Source organism: Ovis canadensis, chromosome 9 (genome assembly GCF_042477335.2).
Source record: "Ovis canadensis isolate MfBH-ARS-UI-01 breed Bighorn chromosome 9, ARS-UI_OviCan_v2, whole genome shotgun sequence".
Classification (NCBI taxonomy): domain Eukaryota; kingdom Metazoa; phylum Chordata; class Mammalia; order Artiodactyla; family Bovidae; genus Ovis; species Ovis canadensis.
The window spans coordinates 84,731,788-84,755,378 of record NC_091253.1 but is presented as its reverse complement, the minus strand read 5'-3'; the positions used below and the strand labels follow the sequence as shown (position 1 = coordinate 84,755,378).

The 23,591-nt window shown below is 48.1% G+C and overlaps 1 protein-coding gene and 1 long non-coding RNA gene across 3 annotated transcripts; one reads left to right on the top strand and one right to left on the bottom strand.

Annotated features, from left to right (window-relative positions):
• Positions 1-766: 766 nt before the first annotated feature.
• KLF10 (KLF transcription factor 10) lies at positions 767-7,904 on the bottom strand. Its single transcript, XM_069601136.1, has 4 exons — positions 6,680-7,904; positions 3,690-3,926; positions 2,669-3,581; positions 767-2,378 (listed from the first exon to the last, which is right to left on the bottom strand). The coding sequence occupies exons 1-4, from the start codon at positions 6,716-6,718 to the stop codon at positions 2,119-2,121; spliced, it is 1,449 nt and encodes a 482-aa protein (XP_069457237.1). The 5' UTR covers positions 6,719-7,904; the 3' UTR covers positions 767-2,118.
• LOC138446287 (uncharacterized) lies at positions 7,408-23,072 on the top strand. Of its 2 annotated transcripts, XR_011259258.1 has the most exons (4): positions 7,408-7,859; positions 17,619-17,779; positions 19,926-20,032; positions 21,397-23,072. It is a non-coding gene; the product is annotated as an uncharacterized lncRNA (long non-coding RNA). The 2 variants fall into 2 exon arrangements; XR_011259257.1 differs by lacking the exon at positions 21,397-23,072 and having other exon boundaries at positions 7,671-7,859; positions 18,369-20,435.
• Positions 23,073-23,591: the final 519 nt, after the last annotated feature.

Sequence of the window (23,591 nt, the reverse complement as noted above, 5' to 3'; positions counted from 1 at the left end):
CCACGGAAGATGATGTCTCATGACAAGGTGATCTCAGAGCAAATTAAAGTACTAATCTCCAAAATTACACACCACACACCAAGTGGCATTTATGTCTCCTAGTTGTACTCATGAGTGACTAGTGAGCACATCTCTTCAGAGGTGTATTAGCTTTCATGCAGCTTAAGTGCTGGTATGCTTATTGCATTTAAGCTCTCACTTAATGGTCTGAGTTTAACTTCTAGAGGTAAGTAATTTACTCTCTATTTAATAGGTCAGCCTTTTCATTTTACAGCAGTCTCATAACTTGTAATTACTCACTGTGGTGTTCTCTAATTCAGTGCCACTTAAGGTTTTACAGAAAGCTGGGGCTATACTTCAACCCCAAATCACCAAAATGTACAAAAATGTTTAAAAATTACGAATGCTTTCTTAGAAAAGGGAGGCTCACATATTATCAACAAATATATAGTAGATATCTTTAAAATTAGATTTTATCATTATTTTGGCCACCTCAGGTGGCTTGCAGGATCTTAGCTCCCCAACCCAGGACCTTGGCAAGGAGTGCCAAGTCCTATCCTAACCTTTTGACCATCAGGACGTCCCTGTCCTTGCTCTGCATACTCGCCAATTTGATTACTCATGTGAAAGATAAACTCTTGAATTCAAAAACCTCAATTTTGAATGAGGTTCTTAAGAGAAATTAACTGTAAATCTTAGCACCACAGTGATCAACATCAAGGTTAAAGTGAAAATAGTTTTCAACAAATACAATCAACCAATTATATATACCAAAGGAAATTCTTTATTGTAAACAAGATATAAAGTACAACAAAAGAAATATTGTGCAAACTGTAAATCACAAGGATTTTAATTAAAAGTTCTTTTTTGTTTTCCAAGGGTCCAAAGTTTTGATGGCAGAAATCTATACCCAATATAGAGAAAAATGTTAAATGGAAAGACATAGTGACATTTTTCACTACATATTTTCAACAATTAACTTTTGTTTTACCACTGTGTATATCATCCACTACACAACAGAATATAACAGAAATACTGTTAACAAAAGTGAATGTTCTATTTTTCTACCTATCTTGTTCCACATTCTCCCCTCTCCCCCAAAAAACTTCTATAAATTAACAGGACATTTATCCATTTGTGAATAATGGTCACTAACTTTCTAATTCAATAAAGCACATGTTATATCCTCATAACATAAGGGTACTTTACTGATGACCTCAGCCATCTTTTTCAAGGAGTTATCTAAAATCCTTAATATCCCTTCTTTACAATATGTTTTCATCTTCAATTTTTTTTTTCTAAACAAAGTGCAGTGTATTTTAGAGTCTATGGAAAACACATTGGTATACAATTTTCAAATCTATACAAGAAACTGCAACCAACTAAGATTCAAAGCATAATAAAATACCTAGTAATAGTCATTTGTTGAACTTTTAAAACAAAAACGCAAGAAAAAATTGAAGCTACATTTCAAAGCAATTAAATTAATGAGGATTCCAATTCTTTGGGACCTCTTCAGCAATATACAGTTGCTCAATTTCAAACATCGGCAACTAGTGTAAAAATGCTAGTCCTAGATATATTTAACAACTACGTCCACAAGTTGAATGGAAAGACTAAGAATAGTAAACAAGGTAACTCTAGGAAAGGATAATAATATTTGTGATGATACAAAACCAATTTTACATCTTCATCTCTGTACCGTAATGTTTTCCAGTCTCTACACTCTTGAAACCAGTGCTTTTGAAGAATCACATTGAAAAGTTGGTCTCAAGTATAAACGGTGAAAGTGAAACAACAAATTGTGCACACATATTCAAAATCTGTGCTACCGGTGGTTGGGGTGACCTCACCTTGAAACCTTCAAAAAATACTGAATAAAAGCTTTCTTCTCTCTCTTATGTGGTAAGAAACAAGTCCTGCCACTCGGTGACCTGCCTGTGGCCGCAGCACTTCTGACCGTCTAACCCAGGCTGGGCCTTCTCCCCAGGCCGTGGGGCTTCTGCTTGTGGCCCACACTGGAGCGCCACACACCTGCAGTGGAAGCATTTTTCTATCACCACTGGCTTCTGGCTGTGACCAAAGTTAAAGTTAGTCTGATTCTTCACCATCCGTCTATTACTGCGTGGGAGCCGGGGTTGGAGGTAGGGTAATGTCATTTAACTTGCTCACTTCCATCTGCCAGTTCGGTAGCTTCTTGGCTGACAGGTGGCGACGGGCGTGTTTGGTCAAATGGTCGCTCCTCATGAACCGCCGGTCACACATGGGACAGGCGAACTTCTTCTCACCTGTGTGGGTTCGTCGGTGTCTGGACAGTTCATCTGAACGGGCAAACCTCCTTTCACAACCTTTCCAGCTACAGCTAAAAGGTTTTTCTCCTGAAACAAAAAAAAGGTCCTATCTTTATTACTATGCATTTATTAAGTCATGGTCCTTTATGTATTTAATTGTATTTAAAGCTTAAAGACACTTTGTTCTTTAAAGAATCATCATTTGAGAAATTAAACCAAAAACACCTTAATGAAATCTTTCAGACCACGCACTGGTGAATACCACCCACTGAATTGGCTGATAGGGCCAGTTCTCTCTTAACATCCCTGGTTTACATTCGTGATCACTGTCAAACATCACCCAAATTTCTCAGACCTAAGTAAGAAATGGCTGGTACCTGTATGCGTTCTCATGTGGGCCTTCAGATGAGAACTTTTAAAGTAGGTCTTGCCGCATCCTGGGTGGCTACAGATGTGACTTCTTATCCTCGATGAGTCAATCTGAGGAGTGACTTTCGCTGAGGAAGGGGAAAACCCGGGGGCAGGGGCAATGGGAGAGAGTCTGGTGCCATTTGGGCTCACCACCGGAGGCTTTGGGTTCTGAACGACCGGCTGGGGCACCACAAACATGACAGCGCCCTTGGGCACCTGAGTGCCCATGAATACGACAGGTGGGCAGACAGCTGGCGGCTGACTGGGCGGCGTGCTGGGGACGACTGTCGTCACGACGGGGTTGTGTGCAGGGAGGGGAACCATCTGGCAGATGACCGGCACAGGGGGCACTCCCGCTGTGGACACCGCGGGTGGAGAGACCAAGACCGACTTCTGTGGGGACGCGGGGGCCGGCTGAGGTCGGCAGATGACGGTCTCTGAGGAAGGCATGGGAAAGTCATAAAGTGCAGCGGGGCTCGGTTTCCCTTCGACATCTGCCTCTGTGTCTCTCTCACGTTTGGACCTGTTTGGTGACACAGCGGCACAAGGTATATTTTTTCTTGCAGCCTCAGGGTTCAGGTGGGTTCTTTTCCGAAATGAATTGTCCTGATAGTTGAGGATGCTGGCTGCTTTCACGGGGCAAGATCGGTGGTTACACAGCTGGGCATCAGCTGTATGACGAATCACACTGGTTGCCTGAGCCTTGGGGAGTTTGGGGGCAGGTACAGGGTTCTTCTCCTCTTTGAAAGGTACAGCAGCAATGTGAGGCTTGGCAGTATCTGACAATGATTTGAAGTGTCCAGTAGGTGGCGCTGGTGCCATCAGATTTGACACTTGAGAAGGTTCAAAGTCAGAGGGACTGTAAGGTGGAGTCAAACACTACAGAGAAGAGAAATACAGTCAACAGCGTGAAGAACGGTCCAGGCCATGATATAAACTGTAAGAGGCATTATCGTTTACATTCATCTTTGAAACAACAATACTTACAAATGCTGGGATTGTGGTATGAAAATCAGGTGTACCAGGAAGCAGATTCTCTTCCTCTGATGTATCAGACACTGGAGTGACGGGTCTGTTTTCAATGTATTTCTTAAAATCAGACTTCCAACTGCAACTCATTGATATAAGTGCTTCTACAGCTTCAAAGTCACTTTTCTCTGCAGTTTTGTTCCAGGAATACACACTCTCTTTTGATCTTTCACAGATCATTTCCATTCTTTCCTCCTATAAATACAAAAGACTCATGTTATAAGCATACTTTTTGTCATCCACATGACACTCAGAGTAATGTGCTTTTTTTTTTTTTTACAATCTACACAGCTTTTCAAGATAAAAATTCTTCTCATAGTAGTAGTGAAAAAATCTTTTCCATTCTTCCTCTCAAATTTAGGCTTGAACATGGATAACCTTGCAAGGAACTTATTACTATCAAGGGGACCTAAGGTTAAAGGTAACAATGCACTTGTCATTCAAAAGAGAACTGCTTGACTTGGAAAAAAAACATTTTATGTTCTTTCCAGAGTAGCCAACTGCAACAGGAGTCTATGACCAGCTGATCCAATAACACACACACACACACAAAATCAGAAAATTTATTATTTGACCAAAATTTGCAAAAATAACTCTGTAAGGAATCTGCAATAGTCAAAATAGAATCTTATTTTAACTGTTTAAAGAACTGCTCCATGATAGAAATAACAGCACATGCTTTGTATTTATTTGAACAACTCCTCCCATCAGATATTAATGCTTCATACTGAAGTTGCTTAGGTTACCGCCCTCCATCTCTTCAATTTTCCATTAACGTGACCCCATTTTTTGGTTTAAGTAGAGACTGTGTAAAAACACCGAAAAATATTCTTTACATTGCTAGGAATTGTTCTCAACTCTTGTTTTAAAACCCTTCGTGTAGAAACCTTTAAGAAGCTATTACCGCTCTTGAAATATAGCTAACAATGCAATTGCATAATCGCGCGCCTTTTACGTAAGCTGCAACGGACAGCGCATGTATGTGTAAAAGCCTCAAGACGCCAGTGCAAAAGGGAAAAAAAAAGAGAAAAGGCTAGGCAGGAGAGAAAGAGTATGCGCTGGGAAGGGCAGGAAGAGAAGCCGGGAGGGGAGAGGAAAAAGAGTGGGGCGCGAGGGAGGCAGGAAAGGGAAGCGCGGGCGGAGGCGAGGGCGTGGGCCGGGGGGTGGGGGAGGGAAGCAGACAAGGGGCGGGGGTGGGCGGCGGGGGAGATCCTCGCTGGCGGGGACAGACGGATGGGGCCGCCCTAACCTCAATGAGGCTCGCGGGTGAGTCACTGGGAACATTCCTCGCCCGCTCGCACGTCCCCGCGTCCCTGCCCCCGTCATTGGCCAGCCAGCCGGGCGGCCCGAGCTGGGATTGGCTGGGCGGCGGAGGGCGGGGGCGCGGAGGAGGGGGGGGGGGGCGAGGCATGTGAACAAAGCGTGATCAGCGGCTGCTCCGGGCGGCGCAGGAAACGTGAACTGGGAATTGCCGCGCCGTCACCTTTCACCTACTTCCTGAGCCCGCGGGGCCCCCGCCCTCGCGACGGCCCGGGGGAGGGGCCGCGGGCGCCGCCGCCAACCGCCCGGCCGTGCGCGCCTGGGCCTGCGGGGAGAGGCGGGGCCGCGGGCGCCCGGCTCCCGGCGCGCCCGCCCCTTCCAGCTCCCCACCGTTCCCTTAGGAACCGACTGCGGGGCCGGGCCTCGCTCCCGCCCTGGCGGAGGCTCGGGCTGGGTCACTCGGGGACGAGAAGCTCCCCCGGCGCATCCGTTCCCGGCCCACCCCCCGGCCTCCGCCTCAGCTGCCGGAGGAGGAGCCAGGTCCCCGCGGAAACCCGGCCCCCGCCCTCCTCCGGCCGCAGCCCCCGGGGACCCGGCCGAGCCCTCGGCGCTTCCCGCCCACGCCGCCCACGGGATCTCAGACCACCCCGACTCGCCCCGAAGACGCGGCGCCCCCCGCGTCCCCACGGTTTCCGGCAGCTCTGGCCCCCCCCCAACACCCCCGCGCCGAGCCCAGCATCTCCACGAGTTCCCAGACGTGCAGCCCCCAACAGGCCCGGTTCCAGGCGCGCGGCCCCACGGCCAGCGGCTCCCGCCTCGGAGCGCTGCCCCCGCGTCTCGCAGCCCCGGCTCCCCCCGCCCACCTTCCCTACCCCGATGCTGGGGTCCCGCTTCCCATCCCTTCCATCTACTGTCTCCAAGGCGGCTCCGAGGCCCCCTCCCCCCGCCAAGGCGTCCTCTGGAGGAGGCCACCTGCCTGCCTGTTCCGGAGATAAGGGAGTCCCCTCCAGACGTCTGGGGTGGGGTAAACTCCCCGGGCCCGCGTGCCATCCCCTTGCACCCACGCCGGGCGCCCCTCCCCACAGCACCCCCGCTATCTGCTGGGTAGCCCCAGTCCTGCAAGCCTCCGTTCAAGACCCCCCGAGATGGGGAGTCCCCCTCTCCTCTCCGGTGGACTCCCCACCCCTCACATGCCCTAGAGCAGCCCCCTCCCAGCCTGGGGCGCGTTCCTTATCCAGACGGAGGCATCTCTTCCCCCCGGCGCCAGGTGCAAGGTGGCCCCCTTATCCCCCTCTCCGGTACTTCCACGCCTCCTAGTCTCGCTGACAGGGCAGCCAGCCCCCAACCCCAGTCTCCTCACTCTTCCCGCCCCTCCAGTCATCCCACCCCCCTCACCTGCTTCCAGTCTCCCAGCGGAGCTGTTCCCTTCCCCTCCTTACACCTCGAGCGAGACCCTCTCTCACTTCGTCTCTAGCTCCCAGCCTGCTTCTCCAGAAACCCCTCCCGTCCCCCGCTCCGCTACACACACGCCGTCACCAATGCCCAGTCTGCAGGCGGGAAGCCCCTCTTCCTCTTCCACGACTCCCCTGCAACCTCTGTCCTCAGGCGAGGCTGATGTCAGGGGCTCGGGGGTCTCCCCGGACGCAGGGAGGCAAGAGAAGGGCTTGGGGCATCCCCAGGTGACTTGCCGTAGGCTGCTGGAGAGAAGCGCCGCCGAAGTTGAGCATGGTTGGCTGCCCGGCCGCCGGCGATGAGCTGACTGGCTGCAAGGCTGTCCTTGGCTGCCTGGCCACAGACGGGCGCCCGGAGACACTCGACGCCGCTCCCGCCGCCGCTGCGCTCCGCGCCGTCTGCCCCCCTCCCCATTCAGGTAGCCGCTCCGCCTGCCCCGAGCCGCGGGCGGGGGTGGGGGCGGAGCCTGGGGCCGGCCAATCAGCGACAAAGGTGTGTGAGGCGCCGGCCAATGGGCTCGCGGGGCCACGCGTGATCAGCGGCTGCCCGGCAGCGTGAAGCTTGTGTCAGTGGAGCGTGTACACAATCCCCTGGCAGCGCGTTTCCCCGGGCCCAGCCCGAGGGAACTCCCGCCACCACCTGACTCTGTGGACGCGGCCCCCACCCCTCACCCACCCCCACTCTCCCTCCCCGGCTTGCAGTCCCCTTCCCTGGGCCGGGGGTGGGGCGGCGCCAGGAACCCGAGCCCAGCCCGGAGGCGCGGCCGCCGCGGCGCGCCCAGGCTCTCCGCGGAGAGCCGGGCCCACGTGGGAGGTGGGGAGGGATGCCCGCTCCGCCCATTCCCCTCCGCGGGCGAGGTCCCATCTCGGGCCGCCGCCGCCACGGGGTGGGCGGGACGCCGGGTGGCCAGGCGGGGGAGGCGGCGGCTGCAAGCCAAGGGTCCAGAGCCAAGAGATTTGCATTTGGAAGCGCCCCGTCCTCTTGCGCGTCTGGCGAGAAAGGAGAGCCTGGTGACCGACCGAGCTGCATTTCTGGAGCAGTTGCTGGGTTTTTGCCTCGCTGAAGCATGAGTAGCACCAGGGAAGTGGAGGCGAGGGAAAGGGAATCCTGTCACCGAGCGGACACCTGCTCCTGCGCCCCCCCGCCCACGCCCGGGCCGCAGGCGCTGGCTCGCCCTCTCCATCTGCCCTGCCGGCGGCGTTGCCCGCCCCGTCCGCCCCGCCCATCCTTCCTCCAGGGCTGTGGAGAGAATGGTGTGGGGACTGCAGGAAGCCCCGAAAACTAGACCAGTGCGGGTGCTGGGGAGCCATAGGCCAGAGTTTTTTTTAATCTTTCTCTGGAACCGACTCTCAGTTGCAGAACCGAGTTTTGAGCTCGGTGTAAAGTTTAAATTGCAGTCTACAAGCTGTTTCAAAGGTAGGCCCTACCCCCACACCTACCCTGGGCCATGGCCTCCGGAAACGCCCTGCCGGGAAACTGCTGGTGGTGATGGGGAGGGGCGGGGTCTTCTAGGGTCACGAGGCGCCAGCCAGGGCACGCCAGGGAGTGGGTTGCCTTGGGAAAAATGAAGTCGCTCAGTCCTGTCCGACTCTTTGCGACCCCGTGGACTGTAGCCCACCACTCTCCTCTGTCCATGGGATTTTCCAGGCAAGAGTACTGGAGTGGGTTGCCATGTCCTTCTCCAGAGGTCTTCCCAATCTAGGGATCGAACCCAGGTCTCCCCCATTGTAAGCAAGACACTTTACCGTCTCAGGAAGTCATGAAACCCCGTGCTCTCGGTCCCGCGAAAGCCCCAGCCACACCTCCACAACCCCCATCCCGAACCAGGTCAGAGGCGGTCTGGGGCCTCCTTACTGCGAGCCTAACTGCGAGCCTGTGGTTCTGCTTTGGCTCCTTGTCGGCTCCCTTTGGGTGATAGCGCGGCTTAAAACAAACTTAAAGCCACTCCTTGGGACTGGCTAACCGGGGGCAGAAGTCACTGCCCTTCCCTCCAGCTGCCTCACTTCTCCGTGTAACTGAAAGGCTGAGGATGGAAGTGTCTTTTCTTTCCCAATAATCACAAAAATGAGTATAGAAAAGGAATAAACTAGGGAATCCCTTGGCGTTTCAGTGGTTTGGACTGGGTGCTTTCACTGCCATAGCCTGGGTTCAACCCCTGGTTGGGGAACTGAGATCCTGCAAGCCTCCAGGCATGGCCAGAAAGCAAAAAAAAAAAAAGAAAAAAGAAAATCAATGAATTAAATATTTTAGAAACAGGCCCAGGCTAACCAACAACAGTAGTAGTAATAATAATAGGATCAACCAGGGCTAGAGATGCCCACTGAGAGAGGGAAGGAGGACTGAATGGCCGCCTGTCACTGCCTCTCCTGAATCTGCTGGAGGGGCGCCAGCTCAGCAGCTCAGGCAGCTCTTCCTGTCTCCCCTTCATCCCCTGCCCCGGCTTCTGTCTGCAGCGGCCGGCGTCCCTCCCTGTGGGCTTCCTTCCGCCTGGGCTGTCCCATCCTGTTGATGTGAGCCTGCGGGGTATTGGAGCAGCTGGCCCTGGGCACCTGCTGCAGCAGAGGAAGCTCCTGTCTGTGCCCAGCCTGCCTTCCTGTCAGGGAGCTGCCCCTGGGGAGGCCGCAGCCGGCCCTCCAGGTCCCTCGGTCCCTTCCTCGGGAATGTGGGGCCTGCTGGCATGGTTCTCCTGCACGCTGAGGAGCAGGGAGCATTTCTGGCTTGTGGGAGTGATTCAAAACCGGAAAGAAAAGGGGTAGGAGGAACACTGTGGTGGCGGCACCATTCCTAGAGATTCAGAGAAAGATGTTACCCAGGCACCTCAGGCTGAAAGGAGCCAAAACTAAAGCCCTTATTTTTACTTCTTCCCATATGGGCTTCTCATCTCCCATCCAGCCTTCACTGTCTTCCTCAGTTGGTCCCCAGTTCTGAGCAGTTTTTCCTCAGAAATGTCTCTCGCCCCTCACTTTCCACTTGTACCCCTCAAATGTCACTCTATGTCAGTCTGTCATCAATGCTTGCTTAAAGAACCTACACTCCCCTCACACAGCCCCCACCCCAGCCCCGCTGGCACGCCAATGGCAAACTCTGAAACAGTGGCAAACACTGAAACTAGAGTGGGCTTTTCAAAAGTCATGATCCACTCCTGATTATCTGTACTTAAAAAATGATCCTTTGCTCCTACCGCCTAGGAGGTTAAAGGCCATTCCATCCTGCCCCCAACTTTCCCCAGCCTCCCAGTCTTCTCTCCCACCCAGATATACACTTGCCTATGGTCACATCCTCATTCAATAAGCATTGTATTGCTCAATTATCCACTGCATTCAACAAACATTTGTTGAGCACCTACTATGTGTTGTATTCACTGGGAAAACAGCAATGAATAAGACAGGTGATGTCGCTGCTCCCAAAAGGCTTGGATGGGAGGATAAAGACAAATAGACTATGAGTGTGTGTATTAGTCGCTCACTTGTGTCTGACTCTTTGTGACCCCATGGACTGTAGCCCACCAGGCTCCTCTGTCCTTGGAATTCTCCAGGCAGGAATGCTGGAGTGGGTTAGCCATTCCCTTCTTCAGGGGATCTTCCTGACCCAGGGACTGAACCCAGGTCTCCCACATTGCAGGCAGATTCTTTACTGTCTGAACCACCAGGGAAGCCCCAAGTAGACTATATGTAAATGAAAGCTCCTTCAAGATGGTGGCCATGTCATAATCATCTTTGTGGTCCAGTGCAGACACTTTAGGCGGTCACGCTTCTTTAATGGAGGAAATAAAATTGTAGGTTGTCTGTGAAGATTCACTGAGGTTATAGGCAGAATGTGGACAACTGCCTAGGCAGAAGTATGGACCCTTCTAATCCTTTCCCTTAACTTGCATCATTACAGCAGCAGGCATGGAAAACTCTCATCTTAGCCATGAGTGAAAGAAAGTCCTGAGCAGTAGTAAGCAGTACTTCAGTTAAATGCTGGTCATCCTCCTGCTAATGGTGCTGGTTTCTCCTTCAACTGGAACTGCGAAGGAAGGTGTGGGGCAGGTGGCTGACATGTAAAGATCCCTCAGTTCAGTTTTATGGACATTAAAACACATTGTCCCCACCAGCCGTCTTCTCTTTGCTTCTTACAGTCAGTGGATATTGTCACCATTCATTCATTGCCCTACCATATGCCAGGCACTAGCTGAACACTGAGGAACAATCATAAAAAAAGACACAGCTCACAGCAGCTTCCATACAGCGAAGGAAGAAAATAAGTGAGCTGGCCAGCCATGACTGTAGTGTGATGAATGCTAAGTAGAGGGTGTGCACCGTGTCCTCGGTAGGTGAGGAAGGAAGGGGTGAGGGAAAGCTCTTCTGGTTGGCTTCTAAGTTGGAGGAGAGGAGAAGTGGAGAGTAGAGAGTGGTGGGGATTCAGGATGCTCTGAATTGTCCGCTCACAAATTTGAGTTAGGACGAGGTGTTTAGGATGTTAAGGGAAGCAGCTCCAAACATCAAGGGCCTTTGTGTGCCCTGCTAAGGAATGTAGATGTGGAACTTTTATATTGAGGACAATGGGGACCTACTGACAGGTTTTAGCAATGATAGTGTAGAAAGTTCATTCTGGTCCAGTTTGGATGCTGGATCAGAGAGCCTGGGGTCTAACACCAGTGAGAAGTCTGTTGTAGCAGTAGAGGCAGCAAATTTGACAGTGGCAGGCATGGAAAGGCTGGAATAGAGACACCAAGAACCAGGAGGATTTGGTAATTGATTGGATGTGGGCATGAAGAAGAGGGCGGTGTGGAGCAGGACTGCTGAGTTTTGGGCTTGATTCACTGGAGGAAACAGGGCAAAAGTGAGACACTATTGCCCAGGAAAGGAGCTCCAGAGAGGTAGTAAGTTTGAGTGGGGAGGAAGAAAATGCCAAATTTGATTTAGGACGTGTAAAACTGAAGTTACCCGTGGGACATCCAAACAGAGATATCCAGGAGGCAGTTGGAATTTCACGTCTGGAGCCCAGAAGAGAAGGATCTGGGCTGGAAATTAAAATTTGGTTGTCATCAGGGTGTAGGTGGCAGTCAGCACCAGGAGAATGGATGAAATCCTCTAGGAAGAGTAAGGAGCAAGAGGTGGAAGAACTGCAGGTGGTCCTCTGGTGAACTACAGGCTCAGGATGGAGATTAAGAGGGAACAGCCACACGCTGAAATACTGGCAAAATGGGACACAGTGAGGACTTCCTTCACGTATGCTGCATCAAAGAAGTGCATAAATATGCACTTATTTCTTGGCCTAATGTGATGTAAAGTGGAGATGAGAGGCAGACAGGGGCTGATTCAGAAACTGAGAGTGTCAGACAGATTAGAAAAAATAATTATCCCCTCTGACTGGCGAATACATCATTCATTATTTTCATTACACTAGTTACCATAGTTTTTAAGCTCTTTCAAAAAATCTTTTAAAATACTGATATGTTGAGTAGCTTGTTTCTAAAGATGGTCACAAAACCCCTCCCATTCTGCATAACCTTTTCCAGTGACTGCCATTCCTGCACCAAGAGGTGTGAAGTTTAATTCCCCCAACCCTTGATTCTGGGCTGGCCCTATGACCCTGACCAGTAGAAATCTGGGTGCTATGGGATTTCATGCCTGGGTTTTAAGAAGCCTTTGAATTTCCCAGGTTTACTCTCTTGGAAATCAGCCACCAGGCAGAAGTTGCTTAGGCTAGGCTAACTTACTGAATAAAGAGAAAATGTTTGAAGGAGAATGGCCACGTGGGGGTGAAGGTATCCCAACCACCAGCCAGGACCAGGACTCCACCAGGGGCTTTCCTAGTCCTGGTCAAGCAGGCCTAGCTGACACAACCTGGAGAAGAGATAGGCTCTCCTTGAATTTCTGACCCACAGAATCATGAACAATAAATGGAAGAGCAACCCACGCAGCATTTCCTGCCTCCTCTCCACCCAGTATCCCTTTACCCCCACTTTTGTCTGCAGGGATGGCCCTAGGTGTGGGGGTGGCTTCATATGCCGCAAGGGATAACTGAAAAAGTGTGTTTCAGCTCTGGAGGGAAAGATGCAGTTTTCAAAATACTCATTTTATATGAATGTGTGCATGCTCAGTTGCTTCAGTTGTGTCTGACTCTTTGTGACTTAGTGGCTCCTCTGTCCATGGGATTCTCCAGGCATGAATACTGAAGGGGGTTGCCATGCCCTCCTCCAAGGGATCGTCCCGACCCAGGGATCAAGCTCTCATCTCTTATGTCTCCTGCATTGGCCGGCAGGTTCTTTACCACTAGTGCTACCTGAAAAACCCAATACTTCTTTTTTTTTTTTTTAAGAATTTAAAACAGCTGAGAGAGTGCCCCGGGAAGGAGGTCTAGAATAATTGATGCATGAGTAAAGGGAGAAGGGGCTTCCCTGGTGGCACGATGGATAAAAGTCCTCCTGCCAATGCAGGGGGACACAGGTTCGACCCCTGGTCTGGGAAGATCCCGCATGCCACAGAGCAACTAAGCCTGTGCACCGCAACCACTGAGCATATGTGCTCTAGAGTCCAGGAACCTCAACTCCAGAGTGGAGAGCCACAGCTTCTGAAGCCTGTGCGTCCCAGAGCCTCTGCTCCACGGGAGAAGCCACCGCAATAAGAAGTCCGCACACCGAGAGGAAGAGTAGCCCCTGCTCTCCACGAGAAAGCCCACTCAGAGCAGCGAAGACCCAGGGCGGCCAAAGATAAATGAATAAATGCATAGAAAAGGAAGAAGAATTGGAGGAAGAAATAAATGGTTTTAACTTGGAGAAGGGGGAAGTATGTAGATCTGGAAGAACCCAACCCCCAGCAGCCCGGTTCCCACTCCCAGCTCCCAGCACTCCACTGGGGCTCTGAGACGGAAATAGACTGGTAACAGGAAGGAAGAAGGTTCATGTGAACTTGATCCAGCGCCTGCTGTGCACCAGCCCCACCTGGTTCACCAGGAACATGGGAGACCTAATTTGATCCTTATATAAAGTCCATGGTTTTATTATAACATTTTAGATTTTTTCTGGTAAAGAATTACATGTTTCCACTCTGCATTCCCCTCTTTTTTATGTCCCCAAGAGGTGTGAAGCTAGTTAAGTAGTACCGCAGGGTTCCAACTAGCAGTAAAACAGTTGTTTAACAGTTCGATTCTTATGAAATGAAAACAGCCTTGTTGCCTTGCTTTGTTTGTTTATAACAAAAGTAGTATGTGCTGATCATTGAAAAAGATACAAAAAGGAGTAAAATGATGAAAATCTCCCGTAAAGATACTCAGAATTAACCACTATTAACATTTGGATACACATTTTTCAGACTTTTTTTCTGCCCTGCCTTCTCACTCCTGCTTCTGTAAATAATAAAGTATGCTACTTTGTAACCTGCATTTTTGTTTATTAACATAATCTATCACTCTACACATGAAGATTACAGAGTTCTGACAGCCTGCTTAAAAGTGTGAACTTCTGTTTTCTCTGTCGAGTCTCAGTTATTAACTTTTACCTACATATAGACTTCAGAATCCCAGGAATCTTGTCATGGGTATGAAGGGAGGGGTGTCCCTCTTCAAAAGCCAGATGTCTTCCAGCTTCTTTGTGAATCATTGCTCTGCACAGGCTTTCTCCAGTTGCGGAGCGTGGGGGCTACTCATCACTGCAGTGCATGGGCTTCTGGTCGTCGTGGCTTCTCTTGTGCATAGTGCAGGCTCCAGGTGCTCAGGCTTCAGTAGCTGTGGCGTACCGGCTCAGTAGTCGCAGTTCATGGGCTTGGGAGTGGTGGCCTCAGTAGTTGTGGTGCATGGGCGTAGTTGCTCCGCAGCACATAGAGTCTTCTGGCTCCAGGGATCGAACCCAAGTCCCCTGCATTGGCAGGCGGATTTTTATCCACTGTGCCACCAGGCATTTTTACACTGGCATTTTACACTGCCATTGTGCACTGGCATTTTTAATTGAAATTGTCTGAATGTTGAGAAGATCTAGAAGAAGGGCAAGTGTCATAAATGTGCTCCCTTGGGGTTCTTCAACCCCCTCTCCCACCAAGTCTGACTGCAATGATGTATAGTCCTCTTGGGAAAGCCTTCATTTCACCCCTGAAGCCAAGCACACAGGCCCTTTTGGTTTTAAGTGCTATGTTGCTACTGATAATAGATATAAAACAAATGTAGGAGGTGACCCAACGACCAAAGAGCCTGGAAGATGTGATAAAGCTTCCAGAATCTGACACAGTCCTTTTACAGTTTAATGAAGCCTATGAGCTCCTTCTCTGAATAACACTAAGTTCACAAAATGCAATTTGTCAAAATACAAAGGAAACCATTATACTGATACAGAGTTACCAAGGGGTTTCCCCCGTGGCTCAGTGGTAAAGAATCCACTTGCAGTGCAGGAGACACAGGTTCGATCCCTGGGTCGGGAAGATCCCCCAGAGAAGGCCATCCATTCCAGTGTTACTGCCTGGAGAATCCCATGGTCAGAGGAGCCTAGTGGGTTACAGCCCATAGAGTCCACAGAGTCGGATATGACTAAATCAACTTAACATGCACATAGTGTGCAGAGTTATGAAAATATTTTTAAAATTATAATTTAGCAATATAGTGCCCTTTTATGAACACATGAAAAAATAAGATTTAAGGGGGAAGCAATAAATCGGGAGATTAAGATTAACAAATACGTGCATGCATGTGTATTAAGTTGTTCTGTCTTGTCCAACTCTTGAGACCCTATAGACTGTAGCCTGCCAGGCTCCTCTGTCCATGGGATTTTCCTGGCAAGAATACTAGAGTGGGTATTGCCATGCCCTTCTCCAGGGAATCTTCCAGACCCAGAAAATGAACCCATGTCTCTTAGGTCTCCTGTGTTGGGACGCAGGTTCTTTACAACTAGTGCCACCTGGGAAGCCCCATATACACACCACTATATATAAAATATATGTAACTAATGACCTGCTGTATAGCACAGGGAACTCTACTCAATATTCTGTAATGGCCTATGTGGGAAAAGAATCTTTAAAAATGTGGATGTTCAGTTCAGTTCAGTAACTCAGTCATGTCTGACTCTTTGCAACCCCATGGACTGCAACATGCAGGCTTCCTTGTCCATCACCAGCTCCCGGAGCTTGCTCAAACTCATGTTGATCAAGGAGGTGATACCATCCAACCATCTCATCCTCTGTCATCTCTTCTCTTCCCACCTTCAATCTTTCCCAGCATCAGGGTCTTTTCCAATGAGTCAATTCTTCGCATCAGGTGGCCAAACTATTGGAGTATCAGCTTCAACATCAGTCCTTCCAATGAATATTCAGGACTGATTTCCTTTTGGATTGACTTGTTGGATCTCCTTGCAGTTCAAGGGACTGTCAAGAGTCTTCTCCAACACCACAGTTCAAAAGCATCAATTCTTCTGTGCTCAGCTTTCTTTATAGTACAACTCTCACATCCATACATGACTACTGGAAAAACCATAGCTTTGACTAGATGGACCTTTGTTGGTAGTCTCTGCTTTTTAATGTGCTGTCTAGGTTGGTCATAACTTTTCTTCCAAGAAGCAAGCATCTTTTAATTTCATAGCTGCAGTCACCGTCTGCAGTGATTTTGGAGCCCAAAAAAGAAAGTCAGCCACTCTTTCCACTGTTTCCCTATCTGTTTGCCATGAAGTGATGGGACTGGATGCCATGATCTTAATTTTCTGAATGTTGAGTTTTAAGCCAACTTTTTCACTGTCCTCTTTCACTTCCATCATGAGGCTCTTTAGTTCTTCTTCACTTTCTGCCATAAGGGTGGTGTCATCTGCGTATCTGAGGTTATTGATACTTCTCCTGAAAATCTTGATTCCAGATTGTGCTTCATCCAGCCCGGTATTTTGCACGATGTACTCTGCATATAAGTTAAATAAGCAGGGTAACAATATACAGCCTTGAGGTACTCCTTTCCCTCTTTGGAACCAGTCTGTTGTTCCATGTCCAGTTCTAACTGTTGCTTCTTGACCTGCATACAGATTTCTCCGGAGGCAGGTCAGGTAGTCTGATATTCCCATCTCTTGAAGAATTTTCCACAGTTTGTTATGATCCACACAGTCTGTTGTGATTTACACAGTCAAAGGCTTTGGCATAGTCAATGAAGCAAAAGTGGATGTTTTTCTGGAACTCTCTTGCTTTTTTGCTGATCCAGTGGATGTTGGCAATTTGATCTCTGGTTCCTCTGCCTTTTTAAAATCTAGCTTGAACATCTGGAAGTTCACAGTTCACTTACTGTTGAAGCCTGACTTGGAGGATTTTGAGCATTACTTTGCTAGCGTGTGAGATGAGTGCAATTGTGCAGTAGTTTGAGCATTCTTTGGCGTTGCCTTTCTTTGGGATTAGAATGAAAACTGACCTTTTCCAGTCCTGTGGCCACTGCTGAGTTTTCCAAATTTGCTGGCATATTGAGTGCAGCACTTTCACAGCATCATCTTTTAGGATTTGAAATAGCTCAACTGGAATTCCATCACCTCCACTAGCTTTGTTCATAGAGATGCTTCCTAAGGCCCACTTGACTTCGTACTGTATAACATGTATAACTGATTCACTTTGCTGTACACCTGAAACTAACAGAACATTATAAATCAACTATGCACCAATAAAAATTAAAAACAAAAATATCTAGTGTGGATCTAATAACTGAAGTAGTATTGAAGTTGTGATGAGCAGAAACATGATTCTGAAGTGTGTGTAATTGCAACTCTGTATAGAAATATCTGTGATTTCTGTTAGTGACAGAGTCACTGCTGATGCCGTGGTGTGTTTTCTATATGTGGTTATGATAAAGAAAATGCTAAGTTTGAAGACTCCTGAACTCTAGTCATAAGTATCATGGGGGCCTGGGAGCCCCCATATTAAGCACGCTTGCTTAACCTGCTTTTATTATTATTATTGTTTAGTTTTGGCTGTGCTGGGTCCTCATTGCTGTGCGGGCTTTTCTCCAGTTGCAGTGAGCAGGGGCTACTCTCTAGTGTAGGCTTCTCACTGGGGTGGCTTCTCTTGCTGCGGAGCGGGGCTCTAGGATTGCGGGCTTCAGTAGTTGCAGCTCATGGGCTCAGCAGCTGTGGCCTCTGGGCCCTGGAGCACAGGCTCCACAGTTGTGGCACGTGGGCTTAGTTGCTCCATGGCATGTGGGATCTTCCCAGACCGGGGATTGAACTTGTGTCTCCTGCTTTCGCAGGCAGATTCCTACCCACTGGAATACCAGAGAAGTCCCTACCTGCTTTTAAGAAGGAGAAATGGACCCTGGTACACAATCAAGGGAGGGACCCACTAATAGCTCCACCCATCTCACGCTCAGTGATGATCTGGCTGCCGCAGGAGAACTGAGGCTGAATAGCAGTGAGTACAACCTGCATCCCAGAAGACACCAGGCTGAGCAGCTTCAACAGCAGTTCATGTGTGTTTGGCTCTGAAATGAGCTCTTCCTGGGTGTTTTCCTGTTGGAATGAGGAAGCATGGGGCATGGGGAGAAGGGGGTATAAATAAATTATGGCCTTGAGAGGCAGCTGCCGAGTCTGAAAATCTGGCTACACTGGCTCTTCTGGGTATTCCTGGGCTAGTCCCTTTAGACAGCCCAGCCTCAGTTTCCTCACCTGTACCATGGGAATTACATAATAACTGACACCCAAGAAAATCAGGGTTTGGGAAGAGTTCAAATAGGACAGACTATGTGAAAATGTTTGGCAAAGACTGAAGCAGTGCTCTCAAACTCTAATGTGCATAGAATCCCTTGGCAATCTTGCTAAAGTCAGATTCTGATGCCAGGTCTTGGGTGGGCATGAAGATTCTAAATTTCTAACAAGCAACATCCCAGGTGATACCTAAGCTGTTGGTCCTAGGACCACACTTTGAGTAGTAAGTACTCTACAGATGTTACTTGTTATCACTGAGTGTCACTTTAATATTCCATCTAACTCTCTGACATGAGGAGGATGACAGCTGAAGATAAGGAGGCAGACGCAGCTCATCAAGCGAGGCGAGGCTTCTGCTCAGCAAGATAACTCTGGTCTTGCAGCCCCACCTTCCCTCTCTCGTCTTCCACTACCAGCCGCGGTGAAGACTGGCCGTGATGACCAAGTGAAGACATGTTTTAGTCCAGATCAGCAGAAACTAACCAATCATGGGAGCGGGAACAAATATTGAATGGGATAATTATATATAGAAGTATATAGAGAAAATATTTTGCATTTGTAATGCTAAATATCTCCTAAACTTTCCGGAAATTTTATATTGCATCTTTTTGGTTTTGCAAATCAGATCGTTCATCCCCGCGCAGTTCTCCTAAAGCATCCCATTTCTCGTGGTACTCATAGGTGAAGAGCTTTAGAGAGTGCCCTGTGACCTACTGTATCTGTTCTAAACTTCTGTCTTAGAATGCCAAAGAAGACCAGTATCAGAAGGGTGGTGATGGTGCAGCTGAGAATGTAGAAGATGGAACACTAGCGCACTGCTGGAGGGAGTGTCAATTGGTACCATTACTCAGGAAAACAGTCTGACAGCTGTTGAGATTAAGCATGCACATACCCTATGACTTGTGAAAAAAAAATTTGACTATATACTCCCAAGAAATTCCTTCACAGGTCCATAAGGATGTTCATCATGGGATTTCTTGGGGGGTAGCTGAATAGTGGAGGCAGCCCAGGTGGTTATCATTAGAGAAAGGTATTATTAGTAAAATATATAGAAGATGTGCACCGTTAAAAAGTCAACAGCAGTTAAGAAATGTCAACCAGATGTACCCAGCAACACTGATGGGACTTAGAAACCTAGTGTTGGGAGGAAAACAGGAAACAACAGGATTTATAGCACATTATCACTTCTATAAAGATATATTCACATAATAGTAATAAGCCTTTTGAAAAAGGTATACATGCACATCTAAAGCAGACAAGGCGATGGCACCCATTCCAGTGCTCTTGCCTGGAAAATCCCATGGGCGGAGGAGCCTGGTGGGCTGCAGTCCATGGAGTCACGAAGAGTCGGACATGACTGAGCCACTTCACTTTCACTTTTCACTTTCATGCATTGGAGAAGGAAATGGCAACCCACTCCAGTGTTCTTGCCTGGAGAATCCCAGGGGCGGGGAGCCTGGTGGGCTGCCATTTGTGGGGTCGCACAGAGTCGGACATGAAGCAACTTAGCAGCAGCAGCAGCGCATCTAAAGATAAGTTAAACGTGAGAGTAGGTACTAGAGGGGCAAAAGGAATATAATTAGAGTTTGGAGGTTAAAAAGTAAAAGAACCTTATATGGATTAATGATGAAGTGTTTAGAAACTGAGTTTTTAATTCAAATTTCCTCACCTGGGGTGAAAAAAAGATAAAAGCAAAACGTTTATCTAAAGCTTTGCTATATCAAATGCATAAGGACCTTCACAGTCTAGCCCTACATGACGTATTCCATGTGTAACTGCCCATCTCCGGGCCCGTCTTCCTCACTGTTGCCTCACTACAGATCATGGACTTCTTACCTTTGACATCTTTCCAGCTGCGGTCGGCGTCCTCTCATCTTGATTTCTTGCTACACTCACCTGCAGGAGGTCCCTAGCAGACAGAACCTGGGCTCCAAAGGAACGTGGACATCACTGTCCACAGGTATTTCAGGATATATTCGCTCAGGGGGGTGCTTCCTCAGTTCTGGTGACCCCACTGATTTGACGGAGAATCTAATGAAGTCATTTCTTGTGCATCTGTCTCCTGTAGGAGATACCACACAGGGCAGTCATCTATAATTTAAGTATTTCTGTTCTTCATTAGAGCGTGAACTCATGGAGGGTGGGAACCTAATTTCCTGTGTCCACTGCCCCAAATGAATCACATAAGAAGCCCGTCAATAATGTTTTAGAAATGGCTACCCTAGTCCCCTAAGACAGGGTGGAGCAACCTGACCTCAAACTAGTTTATACCTAATTTAAAATTTTAATTGGTAGTAGTTTCAAAGTGCTTTGTATTATGGTCCTAGAATATGCCCCCAAATTAATACATGATAACAAGGAAAGAGTTGCTCCAGTTCTTATGTCCAAAGGTACAAAGTACCGTCTACTGTTTTCCTTTCCTTCCCTTCAAGAAATGGTGGAATGTGTGTTCCAGAAACGATCGCGTACACGTGTGCTGAGTCCCTTCAGTCTTGTCTGACTCTGTGACTCTATGGACCGTAGCCCACCAGGCTCCGCTATTCATGAGATTTTCCAGGCAAAGAATACTGGAGTGGGTTGCCATGGCCTCCTCCAGGATATCTTCCGCCACCCAGGGATTGAACCCAAGTCTCCTGGGTCTCCTGCGTTGCAGGCAGATTCTCTACCCACTGAGTCACCTGGGAAGCCCCAGAAATGATTGGATAAATCTAAAAAAAAAAAAAAAATCTGGACATCATCAAAGTGAACTCTTGGGTTCCCACGGTTTGGGAAGGAAAGCAGAAGCGGGTGAAACGCTAGAGTGAAAGCCTTTGCAAGAAAGGAGTGGAGTATTCATCACTAGAACCTCATATCCTTCAGAAAAATGGAAGCTACCTTCTGTGCAGCCACATCTGGTGTGCACATGACCAGTAGGATCCGGTATTTGCCAGGTTGGTTGTTTATGGGAATTTCCAAATGGCAAGAACACAGAGCAATTCTCTAGCTTCTGACAAAATCCACCGGATCACAGAGCACCATGGGACTCCCAGCCTAGCTGCAACTCTGCGATCTGAGGTGGGGTGGAACGTTCCTTCATCATCATAATGGTTGTGAACACAAGCCCAGCACAAGGGCATGGGGCCTTCTGGGATGGGGTTTTCTCAAAAGGAAAGATTAGGGAGTTCCCCAATGGTCCAGTAGTTAGGACTCCACGCTTTCACTGCCAAGGGCCCGGGTTCAACCCCTGGTCTGGGAAATAAGATCTCACCAGTGGCAGGGCATGGCCAAAAAAAAAAAAAAAAGGAAAGATCAATTTCTAATTTACTTTTTCACCACTCCTTCTAGGACAGGATCCAAGACTCATTTTTACACACCCAACTAAATGCAATGAAAAGACCCTCTGACAACTGAGGGAAGAGCAAGCAGGTGGTGAAATGGATTGGTCCAGGGCCTGGCTTCGAATCCCATCACCACAGCAGTCTGCAGTTTTCGGCTCCAAGAGACATTTGCTGTCTGCTAGGACTCAGGGTGGTTGGCTTCTGCTGCCTGCTGCTCCAGGAAAGAATTCAAAACCCAAGCATATGGAGAATATTTAAACTTAAATTTGGGTGTATGGCATTGGTTCCCTGGTACATTTGGCTTTGAAATTCACCATCTGTTCAGTATAAGAAGGCCGGGCAGACTAGGTGCCCGCTGCTCTGTAGTTTTGTAAACCTTCTGAATTACCCCCACCCTGTCCCCATCCCCCAACCCTCTTCTGCTCGCTGGAGGTCACCGCCCCCCAACCTTGTCAGGCATTGGGCTTTAATAATCGTTGGGTTATGACAACACCAGAGAAAGAATAGGGTTAATTGCAAGGAAAAAGTAGAAAGATAGGAGGAAGGACTGTAGTGGAAAGGGATACAAGTCCTTTTGTAAGAGCAAAAATTAGGAAAGATGGGTGAATCTCAATCTTATTTGCATGTTAGAATCACCTGGGGAGCTTTCCATAATGCCCAGTTCAGCTGCACCCAGGACCGTTAAGTCAGCGTGTCTGGAAGGTGGGACCCAGACCTCAGTAGGATCAGGGAACATCAGTTTTTTAATTTCCTCAGGTGATTCCAGTGTGTGGCCAAGGTTGAAAAACACAACTTTTGAGTCAGGAGGCTTGGGTCCTGGCTCCAATCAAGCCACTAATCAGAGTTGCCTAGGGAAAAACCACTTTCTCTTCAGTTTTTTTACCTATTAAATGAGGGGATTGCCTCCAAATGTGTTTGACCAAAAGCAATGCAAGTTTAACTCCCCCTCCCCGGGACCATTTTCTAACATGGTTTTCTAGCTCTGAAATTCTAAGAAACTATTCAAATGGCAGTCAAAAGATTTGAGCTCTGAAATGTCTTGAAGTATCTGATCTGAGTGTAGCTTCTATTCAACGTACAAACTTGATAACAGCAAAAGTCTGATGAAAGAACCCGAGTAACTTTCTAGGTCCTTCTCTAGTAAGAGGAAATATTATTCTCCTTCCATTTCACAAGGCTTTAAAGAAAGGACTGTGGGTCTGTTTGTCTTGCATTGCTTGCTACTTAGCTAAAAAATTAGGCAACAGTCGAGAAAGGTCGCTAGTGCTTGCTCATGCTCCCTCTCTCTTTCCACATCTGAGGATAATTACTACCAGGCAGGAATATTTAATATGAATTCACTTAAACAAAGAATCACGGTTTTGTAATCAGTGGGGAGAAAAGTTTTATTGGAACTTCATGTTGAAAAATGAAATTAAGTGACATAAAATATGTTTTCTTAGGTGTAACAAGTGTAGGTTATCACTGCAAATGTGCACTAATCCTTAGCCAAATGATTCAAATGTTATTTTTCTCAGCATACATTTTCTGACAAAATTATAAATCTTAACATCTTTACTTGGACTTTTAAGGCCCTATCACAGAAGAGATAGGGATTGTAGTATTAACTGAGACATGATGTTTTTAATAAGAACCAATTTTATAAGTGACTGATTTATTAAAGAATATTTTCACTACTTCCTATCTTCAAGGATTTAGAGTAATTATGGTGGTGGTGGTTTAGTCGCTAAGTCGTGTCCAACTCTTTGTGACCCCATAGACTGTAGCCCTCCAGGCTCCTCTGTCCATGGGGTTTCCCAGGCAAGAATACTAGAGTGGGTTGCTTTTTCCTTCTCCAGGGCATCTTCTTTACCCATGGATCAAACCTGCGTCTCCTGCATTAGCAGGCATATTATTTACCACTGAGCCACAGGAAAGCCATACGTATAAATACTTATGCCATACGTCCCCATCTATGCACAAAAGAGGTAAATATACACTGTAAAGTGTATGCTGGGTAGCAAAAAGTTACTGGATTCTGTATTTGAATATGGCGTTACAGATAATGTTGCTGTCTCCTGTGATTGGAGAAGTGGGCACATTAACCAAGATTTAGTTTCTAAAGCCAAAACCTACCTCTTCTTACTCTACCGTGGACTGTCCTCGACAGTCAGTTTCTATAGATCCCGACTCATTTCAGTAGCCTTCTAATAACTGTGTTCT

Coding starts and splice junctions, on each gene's coding strand:
- KLF10 (XM_069601136.1), bottom strand. CDS start 6,718: ATGCTCAACTTCGGCGGCGCTTCTCTCCAGCAGCCTACG. Junction 3,927..6,679: donor CTTCTCTCCAGCAGCCTACG/GCAAGTCACCTG, acceptor TTGTATTTATAG/GAGGAAAGAATGGAAATGAT. Junction 3,582..3,689: donor ATACCACAATCCCAGCATTT/GTAAGTATTGTT, acceptor TCTTCTCTGTAG/TGTTTGACTCCACCTTACAG.